This window comes from Cyprinus carpio, chromosome B4, assembly GCF_018340385.1.
Source record: "Cyprinus carpio isolate SPL01 chromosome B4, ASM1834038v1, whole genome shotgun sequence".
NCBI classification, from domain to species: domain Eukaryota; kingdom Metazoa; phylum Chordata; class Actinopteri; order Cypriniformes; family Cyprinidae; genus Cyprinus; species Cyprinus carpio.
Window position 1 is genome coordinate 1,745,651 of NC_056600.1, and position 11,239 is coordinate 1,756,889.

General features: G+C 37.9%; 1 protein-coding gene across 1 annotated transcript in view; it reads right to left on the reverse strand.

Moving 5' to 3' along the window:
* Nucleotides 1-5,453: 5,453 nt before the first annotated feature.
* Nucleotides 5,454-11,239, reverse strand: part of eps8a (epidermal growth factor receptor pathway substrate 8a) — a 35,722-nt gene continuing 29,936 nt past the window's right edge. The window contains 4 exon segments of the mRNA XM_042721556.1: nt 5,454-5,883; nt 8,493-8,625; nt 9,015-9,198; nt 10,511-10,742. Coding sequence (XP_042577490.1) covers nt 5,767-5,883; nt 8,493-8,625; nt 9,015-9,198; nt 10,511-10,742 — 666 coding nt within the window. The 3' untranslated portion in view covers nt 5,454-5,766.

Here is an 11,239-nt window from a genome sequence, read left to right on the forward strand (position 1 = left end):
CTGAAAGCAGGCGAAGGGTGAAGGGGATTAAAGTAGTTCAGTTTTTAAAACGGTCGCGATTTTACTTACTCTACTTTGTGTAGGCGGTACTTATTTTTATATTGTTTCGATTTTCGAAATAAGATAATTGTGCTTAAAATAATATCTCCTCAAGGTTGTTTTTGTTTTCAAAATAAAAGTCCACGACTAAACGACACACGCAAGAGACTATATTCTTCAAAAATATATATTTCATATTGTGACAAAACACGAGCATTATAAACACCAAAAATGGGTAATGAAGAAAATAATTATTTCTAGCATTTTCGCTTTTTTATACGTGCGCGCGCAGTGCGTGTGTGTGTGTGTGTGTGTGTGTGTGTGTGTGTGTGTGTGTGTGAGAGAGAAAAGTAGTTCGCGCATGCGCGCAGACACACACACACTCACACACACACACACGTCTGATTCTGCTCTTCAATTTAAACACGTCTGGATGAGTTTCTCTAAACATGCGTTTTAGATAAGTTTATGATCCTAAGTTAATTATCCCACGTGTGTTCTAGCACGCCAGTGACGTTGATCCATGTTTTTCCTAAAATATTTAAAATCAAGTCAATTATAAGTTAATTATCAGTGCTCTGTATTTAACTCCACACAGCTCATGATAAACCTGCTATATAAAATATATATAGATTTGATTTTGTGTACATATTAAGGGGTTTTGGATTTCTCTTTTCATCAGAAAATTGTTATTATTTATTATTTGGTATATGTAAGTGGAGATAAAAACGTGGAGATAAAAACTTCAAAATCCACAGATGCAAATAGATAAAATTTCATAAATAAACACTTAAATGTATATTTAGGATGTTTTTGTTATGGAGCGGTGCATGAATAAACTGTATTTTATTTTTATAGTTGTTGTAAACAACAAAGTAGTTGTTGTAAACTGGTGAAATTGTGTTTGTTTCAGGAAATCTGATGTCGAATAGAAGAGTGCAGAGATGTCGGGAAATAAAGCGCTGGAGCTGCAGATACAGATATGACAGAACCCAGAAGATCTGCAGAACTTCATGAAGGAGCTGAACACCTGGGAGGAAGACATCAGAGATTCTGAGCTCTCCAGATCCGGCTGTTTGTTTGTTTGTTGTCTGTTTATATTAATGACAAAAGTTTTCGACCAGATGACTGCATTAAACACTAATCGTATCAAAATGTGAAATAAGATGACACTCAAATGTCATTTAAAGAAAAAAAACCTCAGAATTTCTCTGTATTTTCATCAACAAAAAAATAAGGGGTGGAGTCAGCAGAGCTCATTAGCATTTAAAGGAACATGCACTAAAACAGCTTTCTGAAAAAAACAACTTGTGGAAACTCCTTTAATGTTTCAGGGGAATGAGTTGTTCAGGGATGGCCGGTACGACAGCGCCATCCAGTGTTACACCGGAGGAATGGACGCCGATCCGTAAAGCCCTGTCCTGCCCACCAGCAGAGCGGCTGCTTCTTCAGACTCCAGAAGTACTGCGGCGTCTCCCGTCTTCATGCGGCTGTGTTCTGGTGGAGCGGTGCTGATGAGAGTGTTTATGTGCCACAGGTTCGCCGTGGCGGAGTCCGACTGTAACTTGGCCATCGCTGCCGACGGGAAATACGTCAACGCATACATCAGGAGAGCGGCGGCACGCGCGGCGCTCAACAAACACCAGGATGCTCTCGAAGGTCTGGAGCTTGATCAGGAATTATTCGTGGAAGTGCATGAAGCTGCTCTTGTGTCTGATCTGAAATAATCCAGCAGCTAAAAAGTGCCTGAACTTGTGAGCCAGTCGGATCTTTTCAGTGATTCAGTTGAACTGATTCACAAATCATCCAAAACGATTCACACGCAACGATTTACATTTCAGAGCCTTTTTAATTACCTTTATGAACTTTGCTGTATACAACAACAGTCAAAAGTTTGGAATAATTAAACATTTTGAAAGAAGTGTCCTCTGCTCAATAACCCTAACCTGATCAAAAATACAGTTAAAACAGTTAAATATTAGTACATTTAAAATAACTGTTTTCTATGTTAATATATTGTAAAATGAAATTTATTGCAGTGATCAAATCTGAATTTTCAGCATCATTACTTCTCTTGTTTTAATTAAACTTAAACTCCATATAATGTTTTAACTAAATTATTTTGTAATCAAAAAAATGCAGCATAAAACATTAAAAAAATGGAGGTGAAACCATCAAAAATGAAAAAATTAAATGATCACGAAAAAATTAAATGATCACGCAGTTTAACAGATGCACAAGAAATAAAAATCCAGTCTGATCTTCATCCAGTTCAGGTCTCTGTTCATTCGTCCAGATTATGAGATGATTCTCAAGCTGGATCCTGGAAGCGCGGAGGCCCAGGCTGAGCTCCAGAAGCTCCGGGAGGTCTGTTAGGGATCTGGTTTGACAGACGCGTGTGCTGTGAGATCCGCATTACTTTTTAATTTAGATTTAAATATCTGAGGTGCTTTTTCAGATGAGTAACGCCGGTTACTTTGTTTCCCGTGTATTATTGATTGACAGATCTGGTGTTGCCATGGTGACAGAAATCAGGAGTGATAGTGTCATTCAGTGTTCCTCAAAAAATGAATAAAAACAGTGCAATGCAAACTCAAAATGTGATGCAAAACTGCAGTAATTCTAAATGTTAAATAACAGTAACCAGTGTCTTTGCTGCTGACCTAATGCAGCCATACTAATGAACAAAAATTACTTTCTCCTTTTTTTTATTTGCTGAAGAGTTTTAAACTTTCTTCTCCTGCATCCTTTTCTTCATGCAGTCAGAAAGCACAACCCTCTACTGTACAGACGTATGAGACCCTGGAGATCTATACATCATCTGAAAGATTAATAAATCATCTCTCCATTGATGTATGGTTTAATATTTGTCTGAGATACAACTATCTGAAAATCTGGAATCTGAGGGTGCAAAAAAAAATCTAAATATTGAGAAAATCATCTTTAAAGTTGTTCAAATGAAGTTCTTAGCAATGCATATTACTAATCAAAAATTAAGTTTTTATATATTTACGGTAGGAAATTTACTAAATATCTTCATGGATCTTTACTTAATATCCTCATGATTTTTGGCATTAAAGAAAGATACATGTATTGTATTGTTGTCTACTGCTACAAATATTCCTGTGCTACTTATGACTGCTTCTGTGCTGCAGGGTCACAGATTAAAACATCTTTCATCCAAATGTAATAACTTACTTCAAACAAATCACAATCCATCCAAAGTTTCCTCATTAAAGGGCTCCATGACATGTTTTTTTTTTTTTAGAATTTGAATATGTTCTTTGAGGTTTACTGTTAATGTTAAAGTTATTAATGTACGCTCTCTTCATAAAAAGTGCTGTTTTAAGGGGCGGGTCCTTTAAGGCTCGTCAGTAATCGGACGCTGCTGTGATTGGCTGACGTCACTGAATAGGAAACACTATCAATGCCCCTCACTGTGTTTCCACAACATGAAAATAAAAATTTCCAGACAAAGCATTATGAAACCATTGTTACTTACGGTTCGTGATGCAGCTGCATTCAGATCTAGTTCCACTTTATCTTTCAACACGTTTCTTTGTGACTCTCCAGGACACTGTGTCGTATAATGAGGACGTTTTAAGCTATGAAACTTCCAGGATGTTTTACAAAGACCTCTTATATGGCAAAAGATCGAAGCAAATTTGATTTCTTATGTCATGACCCCTTTAAATGTATAATTTCTCTCTAAAATATGTACACTTTCAACTATATTAAGTCACCTGTCTATCGCTATATGCATACAGAGCGTAATACACAGTGATAAACTGGAGAAAATGAAGCAGTTCGGTGTTGGTCCAGTTTACCTCTCTCTTTATTGATTTATTTTCTTACAGCTAAGCTCTCGTTCAAATCTACTATCTACTAAATCACTTTGATGGACGCCACACAAAGCTCACATGATTCTGTTTATTCTGCACACACTTTATATTTACATTTGTGTTTAAACAGAAACCTTGAACCCAGAGATTGATTTGGCCAAACATCAGTCACATTACTGGGACAGTGAAGAAAAAAATCAATGCTTACAAGAAGTCATTAATATTTCAGAAGGTTTGATGGCATCAGTATCATCATTACAATGAGATCCGCAGAGAGAGGAAGAAGAGGATGAGACTGCAGGAGGATTTTGGCCCAGAACCGGTCACGTGTTCTTGTGAAACTCAAATAATTCAGGCCAACGCAACGAACGTCAGATCTACAGTAACGGACGTTTCATTTCCATAAAGCTTCTCTTTTGGCTGTACACGTACAGAAATATTATTTTGCTAGTAAAAAAAAAAAAAAAATCTCCACATACATTCAAAGCGGCTGATAAATAATCTGGCTGAACTTCAGGACGTCATTAGTCAGAAGTGTCTGTGAGGAACAATAGTAAGTGATATTTGGTCCAAGATCCGGTCAATCGTGTGGGATTTTTTTCTGATGTTTTCTGTCCAAGCAGTAAAAGTACAATATGAGTGCATATACAGTACAGGTCAAAAGTTTGGAAACATTACTATTTTTAATGTTTTTGAAAGAAGTTTCTTCTGCTCATCAAGCCTGAAATAAAAAAATCAAAAATACAGAAAAAACATTAAAATTTAAAAAAACTATTACAACTTAAAATAATTGTTTTTAAATTTATTATACTTTAAATTATCATTTATTTCTGTGATGCAAAGCTGAATTTTTAGGATCATTATCACATGACCCTTTAGAAAATCATTCTAATATGATGATTCATTATCAAAGTTGGAAAACAGTTCTGCTGCTTAATATTTTTTCAGAACATGTGATACTTTTTTAGGATACTTTGATGAATAAAAAGAAAAAAAATAAAAAAAATAAAAAAATAAAAAAAAATAAACATCAAGTAATAACAATATACACTACTGGTCAGTAATTTTTTTTTCTTTCTTTTTTTTTTAAAATAAAATCAATACTTTTATTCAGCAAGGATGTGTTAAATTGATAAAAAGTGATAGTAAAGAAAACATTTTATTAGAATATATATTATTAGATATTTTTTTTTATTTTGAATAAATGCAGTTCTTTTTAACCTTTTATTCATCAAATATATTAGACAGCAGAACTGTTTCCAACACTCATAATAAATCAGAATATTAGAATGATTTCTAAATGATCATGTGATAGACTGGATGTTACATGTGACACCGAAGGCTGGAGTAATGATGCTGAAAATTCAGCTTTGCATCACAGGAATAAATTATTTTTTTAAAGTATATTCAAATAGAAAACTATTATTTTAAGTTGTAATAATATTTCACAATATTACTGTTTTTACTGTATTTTTGACCAAATAAATGCAGACTTGATGAGCAGAAGAGACTTCTTTCAAAAACATTAAAAATAGTAATGTTTCCAAACTTTTGACCTGTACTCTATATATATATACAGTATATATATATATATACGAATCTTTCCAGGATGTTGGAGTATGAAGGCAAAACTCAATGGCACTAGACTACATACAGCTCTGATGTTCTCACAGGAACCTGCGGAGAACGCTGAAGCAACGTTCACATCTCTGCTAATAAAAGCCAATTTCCTCTCGCGTCTCGTCACGCGTGTTTGTCTGCGTCCGATCTGGTTCCGTTATCAGACGGGTCCAAGAGTTCTTGACGACGGTGCATTATGGCGGCAAACTGAGCGCGCTCCACGGCGTCCTGTAAAAGGTCAGAGGTGACAGAGGTGAGTGAGGGGTCAGTGGTTGCTCCCCTCATCGAAGGACTCCACGCCGGAATCACCCGCCGCCGCCGCCGCTGCCAGCTTCTCCTGCCGCCTCCTCATGATCTCCTGCAGCTCCGAGGCGGAGCTCCTCTACAGACACACAGACAGAGCGCAGTGAGACTCTCAGAAACACCTCGCGAGGGCTGGGGATTCAGACTGATTTCACGATCTGACTCGATTTTCATGCACAAGCTTGCAATTCAATTCAGTTCCGATCAATATTGATTCCTTTGGATATATAAGCAAAAAAAATTTCAACTAGTGCTGTAAAAACTATATTACAAACAAAGGTTATTTTATTGATATAATTATGTTTCTACTCCAGTTTTCTTTCTAAATATAAACATTTATATAGTGGATGTCAAAACTTGATTTCATGATGGATTTATTAAATATTACTAGCGCTGTCAAATGATTAATCGCGATTAATCGCATCCAAAATAAAGGTTTTTGTTTACATAATATATGTGTGTGTACTTTGTGTATTTATATACTGTGTATATACAAATGCACACGCATAAAGCATATATTTTGAAAATATTTACATGTATATATTTATATTCATATAATTCGATAAATATATTTAATATGTAAATGTAACATTTTCTTAAATATATACATGCATGTGTATTTATATAAACATATATTATGTAAACAGAATATATTTATATATTTTATAATAAATAAAAAGAAAACAAAGAGATAGAATAGAAAAAGAACAAGTCAAAAGAATATAAAAAGAATAGACAATGCTAATGTTAGAGGGTCATTATTATTGATTATTAATAAATAAAAAGAAAATAAGCAGAGAGATTAGAGAAAGAATAGAGAATGCTAGAGTTAGAGACTCTTTTTTCTTTTTAAATAAAACAAGTAGATTTGTTTTTAAATAATATCTATTAATATTAAAGGAAAGCTTAAGTAAAAATATAATAAATATGTAATGTATTCAGCAAAATGTTATTTATTCTAGCTGACTATTAAGTTTATGGTCATTGAATATATTTCGGAGGTAATTGTGACATTATTGATCACAAGCTGATTTATTGACACCTTTCTGTATTTAAAACACTGATTCCAAGGGACATGATTAATTTCAGAAAGATGTTCTGATTCTTCTGATGTTCATTCATGTTTATTTGCAGCTGAAACTTATTTGCAGTGGTCTGTCACCACATTAAAAAGTATTTATTGTTTGAATTTCATGAAAAATTGAAAGCTGAGACTTTGTTTCCTATCAGATGTAACTAAGGACAAAGCGTAATGCGATGTATTGGATGGGATGTGTTAATGAAATAATGTTTCATTAAGTTTTGTTACAGAAAACAGCATAGATCAGCTCTTGCTCAATATCAGTTCATCAAAATGAGAATCGATTCAAATCGAGAAATATGTATTTCCAACCCAGCCCTCACAAAATGCTTATTTAAACAAGCTGCGTGAAGCTCAGTACCTCAGAACACCTGCGGCGTGATGGAGAGACAGAGGAGAAGAGCAGAAACGAGTGAATGAGGATGCTCTAAACTGACAATGATGGACGTGTAAAGCGGCGCTTGAGGGATTCTGGGAAAGCATCTATTCTCTAACTATGACTGGAAACCGCAGACAGAAGCCACTAAACAACACGAGCATCTGTTAGAATGAGCACTCGCTCTGATTTCAAACAGATTCAATGAAACGGAGATCATCGGTCGCGTGCAAACAAAATAAATAGTGCTGTTGAAATATTAATATGAGCTGGAGGAGGAAACGAGCGGCTCTGGATCATCGGGGGGCGTTTGCACCAGCTAGTTGTGGCAAGTTACTAAATATTTTAGCATTGAACCATAATGCTTAAACTAAATATTTACCTGTTATGATGTTTACCTGTCAGACTTCAGTCGCTGTGCATTATAAGATCAATCATAATAAACAAATGCCATTTCTTATGTTTGTTTTTATTTTGGGAGGGTTTAAAAGACTATTATTATTGAGTAATATTTTTGATTTAACTGCACTGACGCTATCAGATGAGAACTGAATGATGAAACTATTAGTTAGTGATGAACTAGCTAAGTGTGGACTTCATATTCCAATTTAAAGGGACAGTTCACCCATTAATGTAAATTCTGTCATCATTTACTCACACTCAAGTTGTTTCAAACCTGATTTTCTTTCTTGTTTTAAACACAAAAGAAGATGTTTTGAAGGATGTCAGGAATCAAACCGTTTTTGACGTCCCACATATTACGGTTTCCATTAACTCTTCGCATTCCAACATTCTTTAAAACATATTCTTTGAGAAAGAAACTCATGCAATGTTTGTTAACTATCCCTTTAAGAAGGAACTGGTTAATGATGTGTTAACTAAACAGAGCAAAGCCGCCTCGCTACGATACTAAAGTACCTTCAGAGGAATGTGGGTTACATGTGAGGATCATAGGAGGGTCAGAAGAAAACCTGCGGACAGCAAAAACACCACAGGAAAACCAAAGCGACACTACAGAGTTGAGCAACTTGTCAGCAGATCAACTAAACGGACTCGAGATTCGATTCAGGGAGGACTATTATGCTATCGCTTTCTAGATGGTTTCAGAATCGTACGGTCAGTGTGATGTGATCCGGTCCGAGACAGTTGGATTGTGACGGAAGAGTTGAAAGGGGAATGACGAGAGAAATAAGGAAGGATCTGCGAGGAGAAGCAGAAGATGTCGACTCACCTCGAGAGCAGCTTTCTGGACGGCGATCTGGCTGTAGACCCGAGCTCCTTCATCAGGACACACGGTCTTCAGCTCGTCTTTGTTCAGAGAGAAGAGCTGGGCGCCGGTCAGCACACCCAGACTGTTGATAGTCCTGCAGACCGAACCACAACAGCTCAACCCATCAGCCTTAAAGGGGTCATTGGACGGGGCATACACTTTTACAAGATGATTGAACTGAAATGTGTGTTGGCAGTGTGTGTACACAACCACCCTACAATGATACAGATCCACACAGTGTTACATCTCCAGCCTCATGAGAACTGCTCGTCACCCCACGGAAGAGAGGGGCGGGGTCAGCAGAGCTCATTAGCATTTAAAGGAGCATGCACTAAAACGGCTCGCTGAAAACAGAGCTGATTTTAACAAGGTAAAAAGAATGTTATTTACACTGCCATTGAGATATTTTAACCAAAGTATGTTATAGACTTTTCATTAAGACCCTAAAGAATCATATCAACTTCTGATGAACGGGTCACTCACTCTTCGCTGAAGCCTTTGAGCTGCAGCCAGGCCTTGACCTCGTCCGGCGTGGAGTCGTACGTGATGTTGACCGCCGGCAGGCTGGAGGATCGAGACGGAGCCTGGAACTTTTTCTGAGCGCTGCGGCCCAGAGTCAGTCTGTGCATCAGCTCGTCCTGAACCTCCTCCATGTTGGATTTCCGGCCTGAGAAACACACGGATAATGCTGCAGGTGTGTGTGTGTGTGTCATTTACACACTGAGATACTTATACTTCTTTTATTAAAGGGGTGATGAACTGCCTTTGTTTTTTATTTTGTACTGTTCTCTGAAGTCCACTTATAATGTTAAGATTTTTACATCAAAACACATTATTTAGAAGTAACAGGCTATTTTCTGTGCTGTTTTTAACCCCTCATCAGAACGCTCTGTTTGAAGGCGGATTGTAGACTCAGAAGTAAACACCCACTGCTGTGATTGGCTAATAGTTGTGTATGATTGACAGCAATATTCCTTACAGATGGACGCTGCTGTGATTTAGGTCAAGAACGCAATATAACTCAATACATATCAAGCGATCAATAAGACGAGACAAAGCAATACTGATCACGTAATGAAAACAGTTACGCACACTTGTGTTGCAACATTACTGTCGGATCTAATACAGTCGCACAGCACCGTCTTTTAGTTTCAATCTCGCATCGAATTGTTCCTTGTTTGTAAATGAATCCACGGTAAAATGAAGTGAACAAAGGAACGAGTTCTTACTCACGCGGTCTGGATCTTCACTAAAAATAAAGTTCATCCACTCTTTCCTAACGTTGGGATCAGAAGGAAGGCTGCATTGAACAGCATCTTCTTGTCTTCAGAGCATCTTTATCGTTTGGTTTCTGTGTAGACCTGCGCGTTCGTCTCTCACTTATACTACATGTGCGAATCGGTGGGCGGGGCTAAACAGGCAATGATGTAGAATCGGTGGGTGGGGCTAAACAGGAAGTGATGTAGAATCGGTGGGCGGGGCTAAACAGGCAATGATGTAGAACTGGTGGGCGGGGCTAAACAGAAAGTGATGTAGAATCGGTGGGCGGGGCTAAACAGGCAATAATGTAGAACTGGTGGGCGGGGCTAAACAGGCAATGATGTAGAACTGGTGGGCGGGGCTAAACAGGCAATGCTGTAGAATCGGTGGGCGTGGCTAAACAGCTATTGATGTAGAAGCAGATGTTGATGTTCTGCGGAGGCGGTGCTTATCCACACTATTACGTCATAGTGTAGAACAATCCACAAGCTGTGGTTTTGGCAGACAGCCATAAATAGAAGCTGTATTTAGACAAATGACAAAGTGTTGAGTTTTGATACTTACAGGATGTTTTTATAGTACAATGACCTCCATATGTCAAAAGATCAAGGGAATTTTGGTTTCTCAGTTCATGACCCATTTAATGTTTTGAATCGATTTGTCCAGTATGGCTTATTTTTCAGAAAATGTGCTGCTTGTGTGTGTGTGTGTGTACGTACGGCTGGCGGGCGCGGGTCTCTCTCTCTGATGTTCTCTCATGGTCACGCCGTCGCTCTCGCTGCTGCTGTTGTTGTGTTGTTGGCCGTCTGCCGGTGGTGTGTCATGTTTTTGGGCGGATGCGGGCAGCAGCGGGGGGGTGGGGATCTGCAGTGGGGCGGGAGGAGGCGGGGCCATTGGGGTGGGCGGGGCTTCCGTCACCGCCGGTTTGGGCACATAATCTGAGCGCTGCTTCTGAACGGCACAAATAGCACAGTCACTCACTGAACTCTGCTGTGATCAAGACCTCACACCAATGCACTTCCTGTTCACACAGGACATGCTGAAGCACTCGTGATTTAGTTCACCTGCAGACCTGCTGTAATCACATGATCAACTTTGATTGGACACCAGCTCATCAAGGGTATGAATCTGATTGCAAGAGGTCTCTAAGAAGCCGTTCACACAGAACACTTTTTTCTATTCCAGTGCACTACTTTTCCTTTGTTTTTCTATGTAAATACGTACTAGATGGACGTATGACCACTACTCACGCCTCGTGTCTTTTGCGGCATCTCACACATGAGCACAGCGTTTTTAAGACACTGTCAAGCAAAAAAAACATTAAAAACTTATAAACAACTCTTTACATAAACATCATTTCAAGAAAACTCCAATAAGAAGAACCAGCATGCGGGGCAAGCATTGTTTACAGAAACATGTTGGCATGGCAACTGTTTTATTTGACAGCA